The sequence below is a fragment of the Mustela putorius genome, unplaced genomic scaffold (genome assembly GCF_011764305.1).
Source record: "Mustela putorius furo isolate JIRA1106 unplaced genomic scaffold, ASM1176430v1.1 tig00003874_pilon_pilon_pilon, whole genome shotgun sequence".
Taxonomy (NCBI): domain Eukaryota; kingdom Metazoa; phylum Chordata; class Mammalia; order Carnivora; family Mustelidae; genus Mustela; species Mustela putorius.
The window spans coordinates 129,754-156,299 of record NW_025422025.1 but is presented as its reverse complement, the minus strand read 5'-3'; the positions used below and the strand labels follow the sequence as shown (position 1 = coordinate 156,299).

The 26,546-nt window shown below is 44.0% G+C and overlaps 1 protein-coding gene across 5 annotated transcripts in view; it reads left to right on the top strand.

Annotated features, from left to right (window-relative positions):
* LOC123388095 (conserved oligomeric Golgi complex subunit 2-like) overlaps positions 1 to 20,020 on the top strand; it is a 43,420-nt gene extending 23,400 nt beyond the window's left edge. Inside the window, exons 5-8 of one of the 5 annotated variants that reach the window (XM_045067116.1) lie at positions 3,536 to 3,715; positions 5,375 to 5,502; positions 16,020 to 16,107; positions 19,272 to 20,020. In XM_045067116.1, the coding sequence (XP_044923051.1) occupies positions 3,536 to 3,715; positions 5,375 to 5,502; positions 16,020 to 16,107; positions 19,272 to 19,289 (414 nt within the window). In that variant the 3' untranslated portion in view covers positions 19,290 to 20,020. Of the gene's footprint in view, positions 1 to 3,535; positions 3,716 to 4,339; positions 5,503 to 6,049; positions 6,118 to 16,019; positions 17,293 to 19,271 lie in introns of those variants that run through there. The other 4 variants (XM_045067117.1, XM_045067115.1, XM_045067118.1 and 1 more) reach the window with 4 other exon arrangements.
* Positions 20,021 to 26,546: the final 6,526 nt, after the last annotated feature.

Below are 26,546 nucleotides of genomic sequence, written 5' to 3'. Positions count from 1 at the left end.
AAAGTCTAGGTTTTTTTTTTTTCTTTATAAACTTGCAATAGAATATGGAAGTATGCTTATTCTAGAACTAAGATTTGAATTCTTGAGAATTCTGTGTTTCATAGAAATATTCAAAATATAGCATGCCCTATATATTTGAAGTTAACTTTTGGTCTTATATTTTCCTGCATTTAGCATGGGAAATAAAGATGATTAAGAGTAAAGATGGTGACGTTTTTTGTTTGCTTAATTTTTATTTTTATAGATGTGTGTGTTGAGGCTTATACAAGTTATTTGATCAGTTGAAAAGATTGAAAAAATCTTAAATTCACAAAGTTCTAAAGAAACCTCTGCACTAGAAGCAAGCAGGTAAGCATTTTTTTTAACTAAGTAGCACATAAATTATTACTTCACATCCAGTCTAATTAGGCGGGGACGGCTTAGTTAGAATTCATTTCTGAACAAGAAGAAAATCCAGGTTTGTGGCTAGAATGTAGCTCCAGGAGAGTGGAGAGCATGAAATGGTGAAATCTATAACACGTTCCTATAAACCTTTTGGTTATAGACCACAGTTCCAACACGTCATTATGCTTGCAGTGGAAAAGTATATTTGGAATCACCTTCCCTGAGGAGTAGCAAAGTCCTCTTGATCTTTAAGGCATACCTACCATTCATCTTGGTTTTTCTCCATCTCATTTTCTTTTCCTAGACATGCCCAGAGTATTACCATTGATGTATTTTGCACCAGCATTATATTATTATGAAAGAGTATAGGACACATCCAGTTGACATTTACAAACAGGAAAGAAAAAGCTTATGAAATAGGAAAAAGATGATGGCTCTCTTTGTTATACTGTGATTGTCTTGTTCCCTTCCTGGTGTGAATTTTCAATCAGCCAGGGTAGATGAGTGACTCAGAAAATGAGTAGTTAGGTCCTGTCAGCACCGTGAGACGCACAGTGGTGCAGTGGGAGTAGCCCAGGCTGGTCCTGCACATACCAGCTGGGCTGCCTGCGTCAAGGTCACCTGGTGCCCTGCATGCTCTGTTGTGTGAGGCTAACAGTCCCTCCCCCTGCAGGCGGAATTAGGTTTCTAAATTTTAGGAATTAAGGTTTTAGATTTGGAAGGAACTTGAGAGACCATATGCTCCACATGTCTCATGATGGAGATTAAGAACGGACACATCCCAAAGGAAGCGATTCTCTGGTCCTAGGTCTCTGCCCCCTTTCACATCAAGGCATTCAACTAAATTGTCAGCCTCCACTGTGCTTGTGTGTCTAGCCCGTAGCACTCATGCTTCTGCCCCCGTTCGTCCACACTTAGCAGACAGTCTGTATGCGGCCCTTCTGCAGCCCGTGTGTCTCCAGCGGCTCTGCTTCACTTCGGCCCTTGGCAGCGCCTGTAGCCACTCCAGCCATGTCCACGTTCGGCCCCTGGGGAGCTGGCCCTCCAGTGTTTTTCTCCTCTTTGCTGTTGCTGCTGTGCTCCTCGGATAGAAACACCTCAGTGAGCTCTGTGTCTACAATCCTGTCCCTTTGCAACACTGTCCTCGATAAACAGACATTGTGCGCTTTCTTGCTCAGAATTACCTTGGAGGACTTTTTTCTCCAGAAGAGCAGCTCTGAGCTCTGGAGTCAGGAAAGCCAGAGCAGCGTCAGCGCACGGTAAATCCATCATGCTCTGCCAGGCCCAGAAATGCCGAGATAAGGATAAATAGGAAATGCACGTGGGATCAATCAGTAGAGGTTGGGATTAGGCTTCGGTGTTGGTCATGTGGAGCGCTTGCCTTCCCTCCACACCAGTTCTGATGCTCTGGGACGGGGCACATCGTGGCAGGTCTCCAGACATTTTGGGTTTCCTTACAGTGTGTTTCCTCACTACCTGACTGCCCATCCTCAGATGTGGGATGCCTCATAGAGCCCAGCAGGGGCTTTGGGGCCTTTGTTGTGTTTTGTTTTGTTTTTTTTTTTCTTTCACTGTTCAGCTTCCTTTTGAATGGGGTTGACGCTTTCTAATGTGGGGGGCAAGAGGGAAGTGTATCCAGTCCACTTGATGGCAGATGCACTGTGAGTGATTTCTCACCAGCTCCCGGAGCACCGAGCTTGCTCTTTCTGCCGTTGGGTAAATGTAAACTTGGAGTCCGCTGCTCTGAGCGATTTCCCAGGTTGCTGCTAGGTGGTCAGTTTTAGCTGATTGAGGAGACAGCAGTAGTTGGTACTGGGGAGGTACTTGGGAGGGAGAATGAGGCAGGCGGAGAAGAAGAGGGGGATTCGGGTATGAACGGTAGGACAGGGCAAGAGAGAGGAGGGGGTTAGAGAATGGGAAAAGAAGGGAGAAGAAGGGCACGAATGGGAGAGCCTGAGGAACGTGGTGGAAACATGCAGTTGTACCCTCACTGACCTAAAATAGCTCCATCCCCTTGCCTGGGCCCTGTGGCTTCTACGACCTCCCCGCTCCTCACCCCTCGCACCTGGGGCCTGCTGCACAGACAGTTTGTCCTGAAAATTGATGGCATGCAGGTGCAGGTGCCTGAGCGCTGTAAGGCATGGGGGGGGGCGGTGGGGTGTGGCAGGTTTTAACTTTGGGAATTACACTTCTCTAATTGTCTCTACTAGCCCTCTCTGGACTAGAGAGATTTTGGAGAGAATTGCCACAGAATTTAACCAGTTACAGTTTCATGCTGTTCAGAGCAAAGGTCTGCCTCTTCTGGACAAAGTAAGACCAGTAAGTGTTGGTTTCGATTTTCAATTTGCTGTTTGCGAATTTCCTGGATGATTTTGGTTTGACCTAGCATTGCCCCCTGATAATTGCTACTCTACAGGATTTTGAAGCTAGCTTTGAATTTTTTTTTTTTCAGTGTATCTCCTGCTTGGGACCCTGCTTCCATTATGTCACGCTAGATAGATTTTGTGTAAAGACACAAGCGTAGTCTCCAAACTGTGCAAGTAAAATTAATTCTGAATTTCATGTAACTTGACACATCATATGATGTAGTCAGAGTTCATTTATCCAAAGCCTTTGACTGGGTTTAAATGCACGTTTGTCAGATTTACTCCGTAGCTTAAGAGGCAAATAACTTTTTGTCGTTCAGTAATTGTCTAAACTTCACTTTGATGAAGCCGACTTACTTTCAAAGAAATCATAGGGAGGGGACGCCTCAGTGGCTCAGTCAGTTAAGCCACTGCCTCTGGCTTAGGTCATGATCCCAGGGTCCTGGGATTGAGTCCCACCTTGGGCTCCTTGCTTGGCAGGAAGCCTGCTTCTCTTTCTGCCTGTGCCTCCTTGTGTGCTTGTGCTCTCTCTCGACAAATAAATAAATAAATACCTTAAACAAAAAAAAGAAAGAAAGAAAGCAAGCAAGCAAGCAAGCATGGGGAGAAGAGATTGATTCTTATTCTCTAGGAAATGTTGGGATTTTAATCTTACATATATTCTGGTAGAATTAGAGGCTCGCTTTATATGTATAACACATATGTATATAAATTATACACATATATTTGAGCTTTTAGAAACTGTTGTGCCTGGACCTTCTTTCCTGGTCTCTCTGTTCTTGCAGCGTATAGCCCACATTACGGCCATGCTGCAGCAGTCCCTGGGAGGCCTGCTGCTAGAAGGGCTTCAGACTTCCAATGTGGACATCATATGGCACTGCCTCCGGACTTACGCTACAATTGACAAGACACGGGATGCAGAGGCGTTAGTCGGTCAAGTACTGGTGAAACCGTACATGGATGAGGTTTGTGCCCCCATGCACCTCATTCCGCAAACACAGAGCATCTAATCTGGCTTCGTTTCTTGACTGGGTGCGAGAGAGCTCAGGGCTCTTCCTTGAAGATGCTCCTAGTTCCTGCTCTTCTGGTTGTAAGAAAAGGTTGGTCCCGCTTGGTGCCCATCAGCATGCCAGGAATCAGGCATGCGCTCTGGTCTCTTCCAGTGATGCCATAGCTCAGGGATCATCTTAATTTAGTAGGGGTGAGGGACTTGCCTAGGAAGAAGGTACGGATCAGAACATTTTCAGGTCAATTTCCATTTCCCTAAGTTATACGTTAATGAAGTTGCCGAAAAGCGTGACCCCACCAAGGCGCCCGTGCCCACTGGAGGAGGTGGAAGACAGCTCTGTGCTCAGGGAAAGTCCGTGAGGGGAGGCATCTTCGCAGAATTGATGTGGCCTAAGTCTTGAAGACCATGGGGGAGTTTGCCAGGCTAGGAAGGTGGGAGGGAGGGAATATTCAAAGATAAAGGGCTTTTAAGGGCGATTTAGCGGGCTAGTACCTTAAGTCCGGAACTTGGTTACCCAGTGTTCTTGACCTATGAGGATACAGTTAAATACAGGGAGTCAGTGTATCCTGCCTCTGAGCAGCCGGAGTATGGGCTGCACCGTGTGAGGCCGCCAGCAATCAGCAGCTTCCCATTTAGAGAGCATTGGTTTCATCTAGTTCAGGCTGACAGAAGTCATGAAGCCAGTCTCAGCGTTTGAGGGCTTTCTTCCAGTCACCTGCCAGTGCGAGTTTTCTTTCTGTCCGGTAAGTATAAAGCTACCCACCATGACTTCAGGATGAAAGGCTTCCAGTTTTAAAACGGGACAGTATCCCAGTGATAGAAGTGAAATTGAAGGATTAATTTCAGTAATCTTCTCAGCTTCATTAGGACTACTAAAAGTAAATGATCTGTCAGTTCTTTGTATGTATCCTATTATATAGTTCATAGCTCTCTCTGTGGGGGTGAAAAAGATCACATTATTCTTTGTCACTAAATGAAAATATTTTAGTTATTTAATTTATGCCCTTTTCATTGAACTGAATCTAATATGCTAAATTAGGGAAGTACTTTACGTTTCCGTGTCGTTAAATGAACTGTGGCCACGTTTGTATTTTAAGTTTGTATGCTTGTCATTCACCTCCTGCAACTCAGCCTCACCAAAAAAAAAAAAAATACTAAAGCAAAATAAGATGTGTTTTCTTCCATCACTTTCCATCTCAGCCCTTTCCCTGTTCTGGAGACGGTAGAGGATAAGGCCAGGGTGAAGATGGTACAGAGCTGTTGTCTGCAGATACAGTATTTCGCTTTTAAGCTCAGAAGGGAAGCAGATGAGTGTGTGTGATGTTTTAGCTTCAGGCCAGTCTCTGTCCCTCAGCCTCTGTGTCCCCCAGGGTTGGAGCAGTATTCCCAAATCCCTGGACCTAGATTTTTGTGCCGTTGTTACTTACCTCCTGTTTAGAAAGCATACTGAGTGGGGAGGAGGAAGAACGAAGTGCATTTTTAAGGTTTACTCGATTCTTTTCTCTGTAGTGTATAGTTCATACTTCTCTTTTAGGTGCTTTAAAAACAAACAAAAACACAAACAAACAAACAAACAAATAAATAAATAAAAATAAAACGCTCTTCCTTCTGCTAGGTGATTGTAGAGCAGATCGTTGAGTCTCATCCGGACGGCCTGAAGATCATGTATGCTAATAAGCTCCTGGAGTTTGTTCCTCACCACTGCCGCCTTCTTCGAGAGGTCACAGGAGGAACCATCTCAAGGTGACGTAAAATGCTGTGTATGCACCTGAGCTCAGTTTAGTGACCACTTGTCACCTCCTCATGTGCCGCTGATCCCTGGCTGTCCTGTCTGACCCGGGAACGTGTGCTCTTCCCTATTTGTTACCAGTGCTGTGAGGCAGGTGTCGCTTGCCTGGGTTTACAGGGAAGGGAATGAAGAGTGGGGACGAATCTCAACGGTGACATTTGTGTGACTCCAGAGCCTCTGCTTTTCTCTTGTCTATACTTTCTCCTTAACCAGGTTCAAAATCAAAATTGGTTTCCTTCCATTATTGTGATGTCATCATTGGTCTAGAAATACCAATTCATTTTAATTCAACATGTTTTATACTGATGGCAATTAAAGTCATGTTCGGTTTTCCCTCCCTCTCTTATTTCATTTCCATGGCTTTCCAGTTCTGTTTCATGAATATCCCATTACCTTCCACCATCTCCGTCATCCCAGTCCAGACCTTTGTCGCCTTTTGTTCGAGGGTAGCGGCCTCTCCCCACCTGGTCTCCCAGCTCCACCTGTCCCTCTTCATTGCAGCCCTCAGCTGTCCCACCTGCCCAGAGCTCTGCAGCCTTCCTGAGTCGCTCGTGGCTTCTCATCGCCCACAGTCTTCCTGGCGCAACCTGTGACCCTTGGTGCTTGAGTCCTAGTGGTTCTCCGCTGTAGAACTTTCTACTGTGGAACTTTCCCCCATACCACTATGGTTCCTAGCCAGACAGGAGCACTTGACCTTCCCTAACACACCTGGTACAGAAGATCCCTGACTTCACCTTGGTTCAGTTTATGGTTTTTTGACTTTTTATAATAGTGCAGAAGTGATATGCATTTAGTTTGGATCTTTTCCCAGGCTGGCGATCTACAGTAGGGTCCTCTTTTGTAATGCTGGGCAGGGGCAGCGAGCACAGCCCCCAGGCAAACCACGTGATTACGAGGGTCAGCAACCAACACACTTGAACCATCCTGTTCTGGCTTTCAGTGCAGTGTTCAGTAAGTTACATGAGATACCAGACACTTTATTGTGAAATAGGCTTTTTGTTAGAGGATTTTTGCCCAACTGTGCAATACTGTAAGTGTTCTCAACACATTTAAGGTTGGCGGGGCTAAGCTCTGATGTTCAGTCGCTTAGGTGTTTTCCATGCATTTTCAACTAAAGAGATTTCCAGCTGAACACTTGGTTTATTAGAAGCCGAGGCCGTCATAAGCCGAGGAACATCTGTCTGTACTGTGCACCTCTGTGTTTTCCTTCATTGCTTCCTGTCTCCTATCCCTTTGTCTTTCTGTTGATCTGTCACTCCACATGAAGCTCCAGTCAAATACAACTTCTTTTTTTTTTTTAGGTTATTTATTTATTTACTTATTAGAAAAATCATAAGCAGAAGAGGAGGCAAAGAGTGAAGCAGGCTCCCCACTGAGCAGGGAGCCCGATGTGGGACTCGATCCCAGGACCCTGAGATCATGACCTGAGCCACCCAAGCGCCCTCAGGCTATGGTTATTTCAAGGAAAAGTCCTATTTGTGAATTCTTCATCTAGTGAAGATGAATTAAAATCAGAAAGTCAACTCTGCCACCTTTAAAAACCCCGGAACAGAAAAAAATTCCACGAGCATGTATAACCCTATCCACAATAAATCACTTTCAATCCAGTCCTGAAAACTAATACAGAGTAAGAAGAAAGCATTACAGAAAAATTTTGTTTTTATTAATCAAGCTGGAAAATAATGGACCTTACACGAATGCCCTTTAGGAAGACAGTTCTTATAGTTTTATGTTAATGGAAACTAACATTACATTCGAAATGCATGTTAAAACCATGACTGTAGACTAACTACCACTTTCAGTCATCAGAAGATGAAAAACGGTCAAGAGTCACCCAAACTGAATCCTGGTTCCTCCTGGAAAATGTGTTCCTAAATATTTTCCCCCTGAACTACTGTGCTCTTTCTGTATCTTACACAGCAGACACTGCGATGCACAAACACATCCAGAAGGCCTTTGAGGGCTGACAGCCTGCTGGAACAAGGAGGAATTCACCCGGGTTTCTGCCTTTCTGCCAGGCCCAGAAACTTCTGGGTAACCCAGGTGACGTGTCATGAGAATACAAGTGTGCCTCACACCGTACGTATCATCTCCTCAGGGTAGACACCAAAATCCATGTTTGTATATGAAAATCCGAGATGCGTACAGAAATCAAGAGTGATTCTGTCATCTTGAAAGAAAAACACACTGTTGCGCTGCCACATGCCTCGTTTCTCCTCGAGTGACTGCAGGAAGTAGCGATTGCAGTCAGAAATCTCAGAAAGAAAAAAATTAGAGTAAGGGCAACACCTGAAGTTTACTCCTGAAAATACTTGGAGAACGACTGTGACCAATAAACCAGGGCTTAGTTCATGAGACTATGTCAATGAGCTTATACCATCCCATGTCCTGGTCAAACCCTCATGTCTGGGAGATGGAGGGACGGACGTCTTCATCTTCCAGAGCTACTATTAGGGAAAAAGGTGGAGACAATACTGACTGAGTCCCTACTTCAGCAGGAGAGCCAAAAAACACCTTGCCCCTCCATAATCCCAAATGAAAATAAACATCTCGGGGCGCCTGGGTGGGTTAAGCTTCTGCCTTTGGCTGGGATCATCTCAGCCCCACATCAGGCCCTCTTCGGGCTCTTTGCTCAGCGGGGAGCCCACTTCCCTCCTTCTCTCTCTGCCTGCCTCTCTGCCTACTTGTGATCTCTGTCTGTCAAATAAATAAAATAAATAAAATCTTTAAAAAAGAAAAAAAAGAAAAGAAAAGAAACATCTCATTTTACTAGTGTGCAGCAGTGACTATGCAGGAGAAATTATTATTATATTATTATTAGATGATATATTATACTATTATTATTATTGTACTATATTGTTAACCTTTTGAATTCGGACACCTAAAATTTTTAATAAAATATGAAGGCCTTTTTTTTTTTAAGATTTTATTTATTTGAAAGACAGAGATCACAAGTAGGCAGAGAGGCAGGCAGAGAGAGGGGGAAGCAGGCTCCCCACTGAACAGAGAACCCGATGCGGGGCTTGATCCCAGGACCCTGGGATCATGACCTGGGCTGAAGGCAAGAGGCTTTAGCCCACTGAGCCACACAGGCGCCCCCCATGAAGGCTTTTTTTTTTTTTTAAGATTTTATATATTTATTTGACAGAGAGATCACAAGTAGGCAGAGAGGCAGGCAGAGAGAGAAAGGAGGAAGCAGGCTCCCTGCTGAGCAGAGAGCCCGATGCGGGACTCGATCCCAGGACCCTGAGATCATGACCTGAGCCACTTAACCCACTGAGCCACCCAGGCGCCCCCATGAAGGCTTTTTTTAAAGAACAAGAACTTCAGACTATATCTTTATCCTAGAAGTTCCCACTACAACTGGCTTCTGTCTTGGCCAACATTTAGCCATTCAGATAAAGTCCGTATTTAGTGCTTCATGTGTATGCTTGTGTAAAATAAGAGGACAGTCATAAATCTTTAAGATTGTGTATAATAACCGTGAAATAAGGATTCTTGATACACAAGGTCTCGTCTGGGGAAAACAGCTGGAGAACAGTATGCAGTTTTCAAATGACGGAGGGGAAATACACATTTGGTTATGAGAAAGGGAAGGAGAACAAGACCAAATATTAATAAAAGGGAAAAAAAAAAGCTTTTTCTGCCATCTTTCCGTGCCGCAGTAAACAGTGTGAACAAATGTCCCACAGATGCCCTCAAGAACATTAACACTGCTGAAAGGGGGGGCGAAGGCCAGGTTCTTAGGAGGCCCTGCACCAAAGTCATCGTCCCGTTTCCTCACTGTGATGACGAAGCATGAGTACATTGGCAAATTTGAAATTATTGATGACCACAGAGCTGGGAAAACTGCTGTGAACCTCACGGGCAAGTTAAACAAGTGTGGCATGACCAGCCCTAGACTTGTATAACTGAAAGATCTAGAAAAGTGGCAGAATATTTCCATCCCCTCAGTTTGGTTTCACTGCATGGAAAAATTCTTCTGGCATCATGCACCATGAAGAAGGAAGACTCCATGCAGGAGGGAAAATCCTGGATTCCTTTTTCCTAGAAATATAATATACATGGCACATGAAATACCTCAATGGGGAAAAAAAAAAAAAAAATTCAAAAATAAATTACAGTCAACTAATGTTTGACAAGGGTGCCAAACAATTCAATGGGGGTAAGAACAGTATTTTACTCCCAAGCAGCCACATGCAAATAATGAAACGGGAGTCCTGCCTCACACCATACAGAGAACATAACCCAAAATGCATCAAAGACATAAATGTAAGCATTAAAATGATAAAGTTCAGGATGCCTGGGTAGCTCAGTTGGTTGGACGGCTGCCTTCTGCTTAGGTCATGATCCCAGAGTTCCCGGATCGAGTCCTGCATCAGGCTCCCAGCTCCACAGGGAGTCTGTTTCTCCCTCTGATCTTCTCCTCGCTCATGCTCTCTCTCATTGTCTCTTTCTCAAATAAATAAATAAAATCTTTTTAAAAATAAAAATAAAATAAAATGATAAAGTTTTCAGAAGAAAACACAAAGGTAAATGTTAGTGGTCTTGAATCTAACAACGGCTCCTCAGCCATAACACTAAAGTACAAGCAACTTAAAAAAAACAATAAACAAATAAATGGGACTCAACCAAAATATCCCAGTTTTGTGTTTCCAAGGACCCCATTGACAAAGTCAAAAGACAAGCCACTAAATGGGAGAAAATATTTGCAGGTCATATATAAGGAACATCCATTCAGACTGTGTGAAAAATTCTTACAACTCAAATAAAAAGACAACCCAGTTAAGAAATGAGCAAAGAGGGGCGCCTGGATGGCTCAGCGGGTTAAGCTGCTGCCTTCGGCGCAGGTCATGAACTCGGAGTCCTGGGATCGAGCCCCGCATCGGGCTCTCTGCTCAGCAGGGAGCCTGCTTCTTCCTCTCTCTCTGCCTGCCTCTCTGCCTGCTTGTGATCTCTCTCAATAAATCTCTCTCAAATAAATAAATAAAATCTTTAAAAAAATGAGCAAAGAACTTGAATACACATTTCTCCAATATTCAAATGTATACATTAATATATAAATGTATATATAAATATATTTTACATTATCATATATTTATATAAAATTAATATTTGTATGTAAATATATTTACATTCATATTAAATATGTATTTAAATATAAATAAAATATGAAATATATAATATATATTTAAAGATACATATAAGGTATATAGTATATATAAAATATATGGGACAATAAGCACGTGAAAATATGCTCAACATCACTAATCATTCGGGAAATGCAAATCAAAAACCATGGTGAGATACCACCTCCCACCCACGTGGATGGCTACTATCAAAAAACCCAAAAGCAGGTGTTGGAAGGATGTGAAGAGCTGGAACCTGTAAATTGCTGGTGGGCTTGGAAAATGGCGCAGCCACATTAGAAATGGTTTAGTAGCTCCTCAAAATGCAGAACACAGAGTTGCCATATGACACACCAATATCACTCCTGTGTATAGAGCCAAGAAAAAAAACTATATGCCCACACAAAAAAACTTGTGCATGAAGGTTTAGGGTTTATTCGTAATAGCGAAAAGGTGAGAACAACCCAGATGTTCATCAACTGATGAAGAGATAAATAAAATGTGATCCATCCAGCCAGTGGAATATTATTCAGCCTTGAAAAGGAATAGAATTTTGATATGTGCCACGACACAGAGGAGCCTTGAAAACATTCTGCTGATTGAGAGAAGTCAGTCACAGAAGACCACATATTGCATAATTTGATTTATATGGAATTTCCAGAATAGCTAAATCTACAGAGACCGAAAGTAGATTAGCGGTTGCCTAAGACTGGTGGTGATGGCTAAAGTTTTCTTTTGAGGATGATGAAAATGTGTAGGTAGTTCAGTATAGTATAGTTAACTATAGTGAAAGCCATTAAATTGTCCACATTAGATGGTGAGTGGTATGGCCTGTGAATTATATCTCAATTAAGCTGTCATCGAAAAATGCAAAGAACTTCTATATTTATCAAGTAGAAAAAGAATGAACTTGATTAAAAACATCAAAAATGGGGAAAATAAAAACAAACAAAATAAGATGGGAGGAATAAAATCATGACTGTTTATCATTAATTTAAATGTGTACAGACTGACTTTTTCTATTAAAGCACCTATCAGGGGGTTACAGATCCACGCTGTTCAAGAAACATACTTAAAATGCAAAAGGGATTGAGAATGTATCAGGTGAGGAGATACCATGCAAAAGAGAAAGCCGGAATGGCAAAATTCATCGCAGACAAGTTGGGTCTAAAGTTATAGGTACTAAGATGAAGAGGGACATTTTTAAAGGCAGAGTTTGGAAAGAAGATGTAAAAGGTATAAGCAGGTATACATCTAACAACATAATACCTAAAGACTCTAAAAATGCAATAACAAGGTAAAATTTTAGCTTTTCAAATGGGAGTATCTACTAGAAGGAGGGAAAAACAAGGACACACACAGAAAATAGACATCCTGGGGCGCCTGGGTGGCTCAGTGGGTTAAAGCCTCTGCCTTCGGCTCAGGTCATGATCCCAGGGTCCTAGGATCGAGCCCCACATCGGGCTCTCTGCTCCGCGGGGAGCCTGCTTCCTCCTCTCTCTCACTCTCTGCCTGCCTCTCTGCCTACTTGTGATCTCTGTCTGTCAAATAAATAAATAAAATCTTTAAAAAAAAAAAAAAAATAGACATCCTTATTTCCCTCGGAAAACATTTCTTTCTTACACCTAAGGAAAGCCATATTTGTAAAGATTAATTGCATACTAGGCAACAAAGGAAACCTTTACAAGCCTTCCAAATTAAAGATTTAAAGAACAGTTCTTTGATCACAATCCAGTAGAATCAGAATTAGATAACCTGGTAACAAAAAATTGAAACTACATACAAGTTAAGAAATACAGTCTTCAGTCAAAGAAGAAATCATAAGACGACTGAAGAAAAAAATCTTGAAAGCAATGGAAAGGAGACTATTTCATACCAAAACTTACAGAAGACACCAGAAGAGTTATACTCTAAGGAGACTTTAGTGTCAAATGTCTTCAATTTCAAACATTTTTTTTGAATAAAAGAAACTACTCATTTAAACCCATCAGAAAAGGGCAGCTCAATCAAAAGAAAGGAAGTAATTATAATAAAGATAAATTTTTAAACTAATAAAAAATATGAGGGGCAAATAAACTCAAAGTTGTTTTAATAAAAAATATGAAAGACTAATGAAATAATAAAAAAAAAAAACTTCACATGTCCTATTAAGGATAAGAGAGGGGGAAGATGGGGTGTGGGAGGAGGTGGGGAGAGAGGGAAGGGGGATGGGGAAAGGGGGGTTTCAGGGAGGAGGGGACAGAGACAGGGAGAGAGAGAGTTGCAAAACAGATAAGGATTGGGAACAGAGATATAAAAGCAAATGCATAATATAAAAGAATCACTAAACTGCAAGGCACTTTATACTAATCAATTTGATAACCTAGAAGAAACGATGATTTCCTAGGAAAACAAAATCATCCAAATGATTCAAGAATGGAAAATTCAGAAGATGAGTTCCAAGATCAGACAGGTTTGCAGCTGGATAACTGTCATTCTACTGTTAAATGGCAACAGGCAATTAAACAATAATAAGTCAATTCACTTGATGAAGCTGAGCACAATTTTAATACCCAAACCTGAGAGGGAGGAACGGGGAAGCTATTAACAAATCTGGCTTAGGACAGATTAGTTAACAGAAACTGAACTAATGTTAGCAAATAACAGAAGTCAGGCATCTATCAAAGGACTATATCCTGAGACCAACTTGGATTCATTCCAGGAAAATAAAGGGAGCTCAAGACCAGAAAAATCAATAAGATTTACCTCATCACTAAATTAACTGTGAAAAAACTCTTAAGACCATAGCAATAAATGCATTTGATAAAAAAAATAAAGGCACCTGATAAAAGGTGAGCAGCCATTATTTATAAAAATGAAGATAAAAACAGAAGGACGTTATGCAGGAGGGATTCTTAACCGGGAAGCACTAGATCAAGAGGTAGATAAAATGAGCCCATATTTGTCAAACAGTGACAGAGCCCCATGCGTGCGTGGATAGAGGCGAATGAGCTCATGGATGAGCACCAGGCTGTCAACAGGTATTATAGGGACAAAGGCAGCGGTGAGGAGAGGAGAGTCTTAACAACAGGGAAGAAGGTAAAAGGAGGATTGCAGTTAAAAATTGTGCATGATACAAACACATGCAAATAAGACCGGATATTTTCCCGTGTATAGTTTTTTAAAACCCTGCACACATTACTGGAACTACCAACTCTTGCTTTCAGCTCCGCAGCCCTCGCGTGCTTTCCCAGTACCAGGATGCAGGGGTAGATCCTCCGTTGGTGACATCCTATGTCATTGTACTCCTAAAGGGACAGGTGAAACAGCGCAGGGGCTGGAGGTCGGAACTCAGGCATCGCTGCGCCCACCCCAGCTCCCTGCTCGCCCAGCCCCCACTCTGAAGCGGCGGGCACTTGGAGCTGTTAAGAAGCAGGGATCTGAGCAGTTCTCTGGTTCCCCCTGGAGCCATCTGCATCCATCATGTTTCCCACAGCTCTCCCCGAGTGTTGGTGCTGGCTCCCCCCGAGTGTTCCCTTAGCTCCTAGCACACCCTTCTTATGAGAGCACCTAGTACTCCCCGTCACAGTGCTCTGTCTGTCACATGCGTCCATTGATCCACTTTGTGCTGGTTGAGGGCTGGAGCCCCCTCCTGTTAACTTCTCAAGTCCGTTTCTAATGCAGCAGCACCTGGCACTTAAGCACCCTGTCAGTACCTGCCAAATGAATGAAATGTACTCAAAACATAGTATGAAGTCTGCGTTTTGAAACTCCTTTTTGGAGCCGTTTGCTATCATTTTCCCAGGCAATTTAAAAAATTTCCAGCCTTGCTGCCAATAACCTGAAGGGGTAAAGGAATGCCGGCGTGCCCCATGGGACATGTCACTCTGGATGGTCCTTTGGCAGCAGGGACTTTGATAGCGCTCTTTCAAACCCAGCAGGATGGTGGAAGGGGTACGTGGCTGAGTGCCTCCCGGGTCTGACCCTGTGTGACGCCACCCGGTGCCTGCAGCTGCCCTCTGGAAGGTGTTGCTTTAGCGGCAGAGCCGGAGGGCACCAAGCGTGTGTCTGTCTCCAAAGTCCTGGGCACCACATCACAATGCCTTCCTGAGAAGCAGAATCAAGGACAGTTGCTGATCTTCATTCCTTCCCACCAAAGGTATCTCATACACCATCTTTGGAAGTTGGAGCCAGGGGGCGCCTGGGTGGCTCAGTCGGTTAAGTGTCTGCCTTCAGCTCAGGTCATGATCCCAGGGTCCTGGGATCGAGTCCCACACATTTGCCTCCCTGCTCAGCGGGGAGCCTGCTTCTCCTTCTCCCTCTGCCATTCCCCCCACTTGTGCTTTCTGGCTCTCTGTGTGTCAAATAAATGAATAAAATCTTTTTAAAAAGTTTGGGCCATACTCTTTCGCCATTCTACTTTCCCTGGGGTAATTTGCCACCTCCCTGAATTTACCTGCATCTTTCCCAAAATCTACTTATCTTCCAGCCTTCTTGACCATAATGAGTCTATAAATTTTCAATAGACAGTGTGAACTTACACTTGCTAATATTTGCATAACATGCACCTCTTTCGATCTCAAAGAAAAGCTTCGCACCGCAATGGTCTCTAATCTCCAATTAGGTTCTGTTCCGGGATCCCACTGGAATTCTACGCGCCTGTCCCCTAAGATGCCATAAATTGTGGTCCAGTTTCCCAGCCAGCCAAGGAAAGCACATGGGAAATCTTGCTGAAGTATGAGTAAGAGCCAACGAAAGGGAACATATTTATCTGCCTCGAATGCTGGGACCTGAGGAAAGCAAGTTTCATTACAGACAAATCAGGAAGGAGGTGCAGATTGCTTTTTATGTCACTCTGGAGTGGAGGTCTGCCATTGATCATTAAGGCCATTTCCTGCAATGCACTCACCAAAGTGATACTCACTTCGGAGTGGACAAAACTTAGGAAATGGCCAAGGGGAGCTCTGCTTACACTTTACACTCTCAGCATTTATTTGTATTAATTTCTTTATAGAGCAGTATAGAGACATGAGGCCACATTGAAAAAGCAAAGCTTGTCATCCTATGGCCTTGGGTGAAGAATAGAGGTAGTGCTGCTCATGTCAGTTTCAACCTCCAGTGGCCAAGGGTTTGATCTGATGCTCTTTCAAGTTTTCACCATAGCCTTTCTCAAGCTCAATGGCCAATAATCCCACAGGAGGAGATTTTAGGTCCCTCTCAAACTTCTGTTTTGCTATCTCTCCCCAGCCTGCTTCCTCTGCAAAAGTCACCACTTTGCCTGTGCATCTACCACCTCTTAGAGCCTTTGGAATCAGCCACGAATTGCAGTGCTGATTCCTTCCATGACCACATATTGTTTACAGGAAAACTCTTCTTCGTTATGCCTTGCCAGTCAGAGTGACGGTTTCATCCGCAACCTGGACCAGGTTCGGGAATGTTCTACACATAAATGTGAGCAAATGTCTTTTGTATTGAGAGACATGTACATTCTGTAAATGGACTCTATTGAACAACGAATACATAGGGTACACTTATGTCCTGACCCAGCTGGAAGGAGGCACTTCATTTCCATCTTTCAGAAAATTGGTGTAACACATTGATTTTCATAACAAAGAAAGCAGTTTTGTGTCCTCTACCAAAAGACTGTCATAGTAAGCAATAAATTGCCTCTTTGGAGTGAACAAATTAATAAGATATTTTCTAAATTTCAAAATAACAAAGACAGAACGATGTCTGTAATGCTAAGTGCATCCCCTTAGTTGCAGGACATTGTGTCATGGACCACCTGAGCAATGACACATGGCGGCCGGTAGTCTGATTTGTACATCAATTCACCTGGCAACCTGTTAAAAGAAAGTCTTGCACATGACAAGCTTTCAATAAGACACTGACAAGATGGCCAGGAAGCCCCCTTAGCTGGCTTTTTCAGGTGTCCAGACATCTAGTCAACCTACCTCACCAACTCATCACCATGCTTACTGGAGTAAACCCAATCTCTTCCTTCCCCCCTGGAGATGGGAGAAGAGCCACTCACACGTTTGTATGGAATTCTCATTCCCCCTCGCTCTGTCCCCACATGGCGCTGTCCGTGTAATAAATAAACAAATCTTTATGTCACCCGGAAGTTCCTGGGTCAAATTACACAACTCGGACAATTTTGGGTCACTACAGCCTTTTGTTTTTCTCTCCACCTTAAGCCTTCTGGGTGACCAACAGCTATCTAAAACTCATGTTGCTGCCATATGCTGTTGTTCTGCTTCATCTTCCCAGTAAAGTTCAGTATTTTTCCCTAAAGTTTGGTTTATCAGTATCTCCAGCGTCTATCTCCAGCTCGGGTCACGATCCCAGGTCCTGGGATCAAGTCCCACTCTGGACTTCCTGCTCTGCGGGAAACCTGCTTCTGCTCTGCCTCCCATCTCTTATGAATAAATAAAGAAAATCTTTAAAAATTAAAAAAAAAACATTTCTATCTTCCCACTTTTAAAGATTAATTCTAGGAATTATTGCTATAAATCCAAGTGTCCTATCTCTTTCTTAAAAAGTCTTCTCCAGGGAACCTGGGTGTCTCAGTTGATTAAATGTCTGACTCAAGATTTTGGCTCAAGTCATGATCTCAGGGTCATGGGATTGAGCCCTAGTGAGGCCTCTGCGCTCAATGGGGAGTCTGCTTCTCTCCTTTTCCCTTTGCCCCACCCCCCTACTCACATGTGCACACACGTGTTGTCTCTCTCTCTCTCTCTCAATGAATAAATAAACAAATCTTTAAAAAGTCTTCTCCAAAGGGAGTTTGAGAAATAGTCCAGTAAGGGGCTGGAAGAAAATATTATAAGTTTTATTCATATTTCATGTCATCCATTTAACTGTTTAGCTTTTGCATGTCATTTATAATGTGCATAATAATTTAGTAGAGTAGTAGAGTCTATAATTTATCAAAAATTTGCTTAAATTGGTGGTATGTCTGCAAATATTTTTGTATGTATGTATGTATGTATGTATGTATGTATTTATTTATTTTTGTGAAAGAGAGGTGCACAGTAATAAAAGGAGATCACTGCTCCAGGGACCCAGATATTTCCCCAAGTCCTGTTTCCTTCCATTCCCTCTGGGCTTCATTAGACCCCCTTAACACCAATATTGTCCCTAAAACATGCCCTCTGCAGCACCAAGTTCGAATGCTTAACTCGGGCCATCACTGCAGGCTGTACCAGGATGACCTTAGGGAAAAGGGTGGTGGGTCTCACGGGTTTGCTGTGTCACCCCCATGAACAGTCCTTTGTTCTGAACAGCTAGTGCAGCCCACGTTTGCAATCACAGGCTCTGGCACCAGAGTGGGCGTAGATCCCAGCTGGCCCCTCAGTAGCAATATGGCTTTGGGAAAGTTGTGTCATTTCTGGCCCAGACTTAAGGCTCATCCATAACGTGGAGGAGAAGACAGTGTGACCCTCAGTGGGCTGTTGAAAGGATCACGAGATGGTTCGACTCAGGTGCTCCGAGGTACCCAGCACACAGTAGGCCCACAGTAGAACAAAAAGTTGTTCTATTGATCTTATAGTTACTATTACTCATACTAACAAAACTGATCATTTGAGATGATTTTCAAGCGAAGTGTCTTCGCCTGGATTTCTAAGATTAACCTGCTTCAAAATGAATTCTGCTCTACAGTGAAAAACGAGCTAACCAGCAGGTTTCTTCTGCGTCTTTTCTGAACTTTTTAGGATCCTCTCTAGAGAAAGGTTGTAAAGGAAGGCAAAGTGCAGAAATACTCTTGCTTCAAAGGATGTGTAGGAAATGATTAATTTTGCCAAAAAACAGTGCCTTGAACATAAAAGATGTTTGACGAAGCTCACTGTAGACAGTGTATCCCTCCAGCATTCATAAGTTGAAAACTCAATGTCCAAAGGGACATAACTAGGAGATGGGGTCCTTGGGAGATGTTTAGGTCATGAGGGTGGAGTCCTCATGGGCGAGATTAGTGTCTCCATGAGAGAGACCCCACAGAGATCCCTCGCCTCCTCCACCTCATCTGTGACCCAGGAAGTGGGCACTTGAACAGACATGGAATCTTCCAGGGTCTTGATCGTAGACTTCACAGCTTCCAGAACTGAGAGAAATAAGTATGTCTTTAAATCACCTAGTTTATGGTGCTCTTGTTACATCAGCCCAAACTAAGATAAAGCTTGTCTCTTATGCTGAGAAATAACACAAATGTTAACAACAATTTTAAAAAGGAACATTGTGGCCAATGACATATAATGAACATCATCTCTCCTCTACAGAGCCAAGAGCTTAATTAGTTTCGGGCAACTCAGTAGAGTATGATTAAACCAAAGAGCAGCAAGATGTCTAAATGCTGCCTCCTACTTTTCTGCCAAAACAAAAGAAAAGCCCTAGGCTGGTTTTGGTTGCCACCAAGCACAAAACAGCCAAATTCCAAATTAGAAAGCTCTGGGGTTTAATTGTGGATGTATGGAATTACATAGAAGCTCTCTTTGATCATTCCAAAGGATGTTTCCCTCAAAGGTTACAAATACATCTCAGCCTACCAACCATCTCAGGCCTACCACAAAAATTATATATATACACTTTTACCATCTTAAAATGTGTCTAAATTTCAGTTTCGGATCCAGTTTTGACTATTGTTATGGGCTTAGTTGGATGCCCCCAGATTCCTACGTTGACGTCCTAACACCCAACATCTCAGAATGTGGCAGTATTCAGAGACAGGATTTTTAAAGAGGTGATAAAGGGAAAACGAGCTCACTGGGGGTGGGCACCAAGCCAACAGGACTGGTGTGCTTACAGGAAGAGGAGATTAGGACACAGACAAAACAGACTGAAGGACAATCGTTTGAAGACAGAGTGGAGAACACAGCTATCTGCAAGCCAAGGAGAGACCTTTGAAGAATCGAAACCTACTGCCACCTTGATCTTGGACTTCCAGCGCCCAGAACCATGAGAAAATAAATTGTATGTTGCCTAAGCCATCCGGCTGTTGATATTTTGTTTACGACAGCCCATGACTCAGAAATTTGAGGACCTCCCCCCTAGACTTTATCCTGAAGTTCTGTTTCAGCTTCAGGGGCTTGTGTAATACTACTGTATCAAGGAGGGAGGCTCCTGCCATTCCCCGCACTGGGTCATTGAGACACTGCACAGCTGTCCCCAGGGCTGGCTACATAATTTACAAGCCCCATGCAAAATGAAGATATAGGGCCCTTTGGGCAAAAACAGGGAGGAAGTGTTTGTTAAAGGTACTAAAATAGAAAGCTCATTTCCTCCATGGTCTGTCTTCTGAAGGGGCATGGCTGCTGTTTTCTATTTGCATTTAATGTCATTCCAAGCAAATAAAAATTTTAAAATGTGATTATGGGCATGATTTTTGCCATTCATCTTCGCAGGGTGCAATGTCAGTGTTAAATAATTCACGCAGGGATTCCACAGCTGGGGCACACCCACGTGCCCTCTTCTTATCGGAACCGTGGAAATCCTACACAAGACCAGCTCTGCCATCTTTACCTCACCTGGGGACTCACACCTGTTCCACCGACCCTGCCGCCCTCGGCTTCCTGATGAGTAAGGAACTTGACAGGATCAGGAGCCGGGGGCTGCCTTTCTTTCCCTTCCCTCCTAAGTCACCACTTCCAAGGCTTGGCTAACACAGGGAGGTGACATGAGTGAGAAAGGACAAGACAGGGTTCTGGGCTGCTCACAAGAGGCCACCGCCTCCTGCCGGTGCTCAGAGCAAGCTCTGGTCTGTAGGGAAGGCGAGCTCCGGTTGACTCGGTCATAGACGTCACGTGGTCAGCGAGTCTCGTTGACCACCACTCACGAGGTGTCCATTTCCATGCTGTGCTCACCGGGCAGGGCGAACAGTACATGCAAATGAGGAGGCAAGGAATGGTGGATACCCACAGTGGGCTGTCCCCTCCACTATGTACGTGCTCCACTGTCCCACCTGTTATGCCCCAATAATGGGTCCATGATTAAAAGAGCGAGACTGATACAAAGAGAAGGTCAAACAAAGCTTTATTTCGCACCAAGCATCAAGAATCAAACTGACCAGCCAGGGCCGCTTCTCTTACAGAGAAGTCGACCGCTCTCTCCTTTACGGACTAGCTTTTAAGGGCAAAGGCCATGCGGTTGGGCCTGGCCATGCACAGGTGGCCAATGAAATTGTAACACACAGAGAGAGCTGCACAGTGATGCTAGGTGACCAATTGAATTACAACTTACCTTTTAGTAGACATTTGACCTAGCCTATCACCTTGGTTAGGATTGGCGCCCAAAAGACTCACAAAGGGCGGGACCCATACTCCTTGGTAGCTAGGGAGACAGTATGCAACCCTCCACTGATCAGATGTCTTCACCTGGCCTGACCCACCCTTGTATTTGGGCTTTGTTACCTGAGGTTGATTTCCGGGACTTGTTTTTAAGTAAGTCCCCTGGGAGAAGGGGAGCAGGGACAGCTTAAGGGTTAAACAACAAGGTTATTGTGTAACCTCAATGGAAGCCTATGGCTAAAATATAAAAATATAAAATAGGTCCTTACACCACCCGCTTCGCTCAAAAAACACAAAGTCAAAAATAAAACAGTAATTCCTACACAGTGAGAGAGAAGCACACTGACTTCACCTTAGAACCCTTCTGAGGGTGGTGCTTGGTGGGGGTAGGGGTGTGTGGGGAGGTTGGAGGTGGATAATGGGACCTCTGAGGGTGTGGCCCAAAGGGCAGGGCCATTTGGGAAGGGGCTTTCTGGGGGAGGGGCCCTTCTGGGAACAAAGCCCTGGGTGGGGGCGTTCCCTCTGGGGGCAGGGCTGGGAGCAACCCCAGAAACCTGGCCCACAGAGAAGCTGGTCCTGTCTCTCCCTCTGCCCCTTTTCCCCAGGGACCCCTAGGCTTTGGAGACTAAAGTCAAAATTAAAGCCATATGTCTAAATGGTTCATACTGTGGTTGGGTAGTGTTTTTAACATATTAATTGACTGGTTTTTCTCAGTATTTGTCAAACCTTTCCCAACTCAAGGCTTTCTCTTAAGCAGCAGCGCAAGGCTGGCCCTTCAGTTGGGTCAAGCTGTTTGGTGATTCTCTGTAAAAACCCACCCTCTTGCGCTGCTCAGGAGGGCAGTGTTGCGTCCTAGGATAAACATAAATATATATCAAATGTGTTTACAAATTATATTTATATGTATACATTCAATTCTATGTTTACATATATATGTATAAAATAAAAATAAAAATATTGTTTAAAAGGCTGTTTTGCGGGGCGCCTGGGTGGCTCAGTGGGTTAAAGCCTCTGCCTTCAGCTCAGGTCATGATCCCAGGGTCCTGGGATCGAGCCCCGCATCGGGCTCTCTGCTCAGCGGGGAGCCAGCTTCTCCCTCTCTCTCTGCCTGCTTCTCTGCCTACTTGTGATCTCTGTCTGTCAAATTAATAAATAAAATCTTTTTAAAAAAATGCTGTTTTGCGGGGAACCTGGGTGGCTCAGTCCTTAAGTGTCTTCCTTCCACTCAGGTCATGATCTTAGGGTCTTGGGATTGAGGCCCACATTGGGCTCCCTGCTCAGCAGGAAGCCTGCTTCTCCCTCTCCCACTCCCCCTGCTTGTATTCCTGCTCTGTCTCTGTGTCAAATAAATATTTTTGAAATACTTTGTCTCTCTAAGTAAAATGCTATCTTTTTAAAGATTTTTTTTTATTTACAGAGAGAGAGAGAGGGATGACAAGTAGGCAGAGAGGCAGGCAGAGAGACAGAGGGGAAAGCAGGCTCCCTGCTTCCGAGCAGAGAGCCTAATGCGGGACTTGATCCCAGGACCCTGAGATCATGACCTGATATGAAGGCAGAGGCTTAACCCACTGAGCCACTCAGGCGTCCCAGTAAAATGCTATTTTTCCCTCTATCCTGGTAAGATGGAACACATTCCTAACAAGAGATCTTCCTTGACTCCGTGATAAAAATTTAACATTGTCTTAATGAATCCTCACAACATCCGCCCCCCCAACCCTTCTCAGATGTTACAATTAAGGTTCAGTGAAGTCCAAACACTGGGCCTGAGGTAATATACCCAGTATGTGGCCTCTTGCCATAGTCTAGCAGCCCAAATTGGGGGCGAGGGTGTTTGAGTGTCGTTGGCCAGGATGAAAAAGCTGAAAGATGAAAAGAAGGGTAGTCTTGCTTTTTGGCCCAAAAAAAGAGGATTTAGAAAGAAAGAGACCTGTCGCCCAAAGGAGGAGGCTCCCCACTGATCCCGGCTGGGCAGGAGTCAGAGCAGAAGGGAAACTCCCATCACCAAGGAGAATGGGCTTCTCCTTCATACAAAAGCATAGGATCCCTCTCACCTGATATGTTTCTGTCCCATAGTCATCCCCCTGTGCCTGCCCCATAATAGCATTCTCAGGAAATGGCTGAGAGATACATTCAACTTGCAGAATTATAGCAAATAAAGTAATCTTTGACCCATCCTGGGAGCTTCTGATTACTGGGAGGGGCCAAGCCATCCTAGGGCAAGTGCAGGAATCAGTGAAATGACTCCAAGAGTGCACTCAGGGCTAGTGATCAAGGTCCAGTAAATGACTCCAAGAGTATTTATATTTATTTATATGACAGAGATCACAAGGCTAGTGATCATGACTGCGGGGCTCCCCAGAACCCTGGGATCATGACTGGGAAGTCCCTTTGGGAAACATCCCTCCCATCATTTCTTCTCATCTCCAAGGGAATGGTACTTAGGTATTCTGAAAGAAATATGCATGACTAGTAAACAGTGTGTGACCCCTGCCGCCTAATTCATCCCTCACCAGCAATTAACACTGATGGTTTGAAGGATGGCTACTCCCCTGGCAGGGCAAGAGCTGAAGCAGAATGTATGGGGCGAGGTGGCTCTTCCCCCTGGATATAAATAATTAAACCCAGTAGCCACCCTTCCTGCCTGGCCACTGTCATTTAGGTATGGCTGATTATCCCTAAATGGGAATGAGATGGGGGCGGGGGTGGGGGAGGGAAGCAGGTGGCGGTCAAAAAAACTACAGTAGCTGCCACTGAGGGTCCAACCTCGCATTAGACTTAGCTCAAGTCCTGATTCCATCATATACGAGCTGTATGAATTTGGAAAACTGAGTTCAACTCTCGAAGCATCTGCTTTGCCCCCCCTTGGAGTGAGAATAGTCAGTAGTATTGACTTCACAGGACTTGTTAGGAGGATTAAATTAGATACTGTTCATTTAGCACAGTTCCTGGCCTATAGAAGCCACACATAAAAGTTGATTATCGTTTTCATGGACCTCCAAATTTAAGCCTTCTACAAAGAACCAAATGATATCTCTGAAAAATACCAACTGCCTACAAGGTTGTAGGGAAAGTGGTATCTATGTTGACCTGATTAGAAAAAAGTGGAATCTCTCTTGTTTAAGCCTTGTTGAAAATTTTCTAAACTCTGTCCACTCTTCTACTTTAGTAATTAGAACAAACGTTGGAGACTCGTGGTTTTCTGATAATTGAGTTGCTCGTTGTAACTCAGGGCAATTCGACATTAGTGTTTATTTAAAAAATTACTGCAAATGAAGATAAATGGTGAGACGTGCACTAAATTTGATGAAAACCCTGACGTGAGTGTTTCTTCTTGGGATTCTCTCTCTCTTTCTTTTTTCTCCTATGATCTGAGAGCGGATTACATTCTACTTGGGTGATGGCTCAGGTCAAATGTGTGGTTTTGCAGGTGCCTAGCCTTTCACAGACAATCTTGGAAGCACCATCATTGTCTCTGTAAGAAAACGGAGGGAAAGATGTGATTTTAACACTCAGCCTACAACAGTTCAACAATCTACCAATGTGAATTTAGAAACACTGAGCAGGTCCCTCTTCTAGTAAGGAATGTCTCTCCCACTTTCTTATAATACCTGAGTTTCTACAACTGAGCAATCTACTCTTTTGTGTAAAACCGCTTCCCAGGATTGTTTCTCCTTTAAACGCAAGTGAACTTTGGGGATGGCACTCAGATCCCTTTCTTTTACTGGACAACTGTGGAGCAGGGGTTGGGTGTGTTTCAAGAGGGAAAATATCCACAAGGGGACAGAAAAAGGACATAAATGTACAAAATCCCATTTCCCAAGAATGTAAAAAGCTAACTTCCAGGGGATCCTGGGTAGCTCAATTGTTAAGCATCTGCCCTTTGGCTCAGGTCATGATCCCAGGGGCCTGAGAACCCAGCCCCTCGTTGGGCTCCCTTCTCAGCGGAAAAACCTGCTTCTCTCTCTCCCACACCTTCTGCTTGTATTCCCTATCTCATTGTGTCTCTGTCAAATAAATAAATAAAATCTTAAAAAAAAAAAACGAACTTCCAATATGTATTTTTTTCCTTTGCTCTAAATATCTCAATGTTCACTTGTTGAAAGCAATTGATTGAAGCCCTGGGAAGAAATGGTAGATTGAAGCACTCATCAGAGTTGTTTGTGCTGCTTTGCAGGGGTCTGGCTGCACTAAATTATTTCAAGAAGTATTAATTATCTAAGTCACTCAGAAAAAGCCATTTAAGTATTTCATTTTCTTTTTTTTTTTGAAGAGAATCTTTTTTTTTTTTTAAAGATTTTATTTATTTGTCAGAGAGAGAGAGGGAGCGAGAGTGAGCACAGGCAGACAGAGTGGCAGGCAGAGATAGAGGGAGAAGCAGGCTCCCTGCTGAGCAAGGATCCCGATGTGGGACTTGATCCCAGGACGCTGGGATCATGACCTGAGCTGAAGGCAGCTGCTTAACCAACTGAGCCACCCAGGCGTCCCCCTATTTCATTTTCTGTGGTTCTTGATCCTTCCCCCAAATTCTCACAGGCCTCTGCAGCTGGCACAGAGTCCGCTCCCATAACTATAATCCCTGTCCCATACTCTCACCTCCACCATATATCATACATACCTGATACAACCCCACCTTGGTAAAAACCCAACCCTCTGTCCATCCTCATCTGCCCCTGGCAGCTGAAGGTGGTTGGTGAGAAAAGCAAAGATGCTGGAAGCTTTCACATTAAATTCTTTTTTTTTAAAGATTTTATTTTTTAATTTGACAGAGAGAGATCACAGTAGGAGAGAGGAAGGGAAGAGATCACAGAGAGAGGAAGGGAAGCAGGCCCCCTGCTGAGCAGAGAGCCCGATGTGGGACTCGATCCCATGACCCTGAGATCATGACCTGAGCTGAAGGCAGCGGATTAACCCACTGAGCCACCCAGGCGCCCCTTTCACATTATATTCTCAGCCACAAATCCAAGTATGTTTCTCTGACCGACAGAATCTCCACTCTTCTCGTAAAATATTTTGACTATTTCACATCTTCTTTCCTCCAACCTTAAGCCAGGACTTCTCAACACTGGCCACACTTTTGAATCACCTGGAAGACTTTAAAACACAGGAGTGCCCACCTCCAGAAGATCTGGTCTAATTGGTGTAGAACCAATTAGATTAATATCCAATTAGGGTCTGGGTATAAGTGTGTTTTTAAAATTCTCCCAGTGAGGGCGCCTGGGTGGCTCAGTGGGTTAAGCTGCTGCCTTCAGCTCAGGTCATGATCTCAAGGTCCTGAGATTGAGTCCCACGTCAGCCTCTCTGCTCAGCGGGGAGCCTGCTTCCTCCTCTCTCTGCCTGCCTCTCTGCCTACTTGTGATCTCTCTGTCAAATAAATAAATAAATAAAATTCTCCCAGTGATTCTAATGTACAGCCATTTTGTTCAGAGTGAGAACTGAACACCTTCCATCAGATACAGCTGATGACCGACCATTCTGATGACTTCACTGAGAAAAGTAAATTGGGGGCACCTGGGTGGCTTCAGCTCAGGTCATGGTATCAGGGTATTGGGCTCTCTGCTCAGCAGGGAACCTGCTTCTCCCTCTCCCTCTGCCTGCCTCTCTGCCTACTTG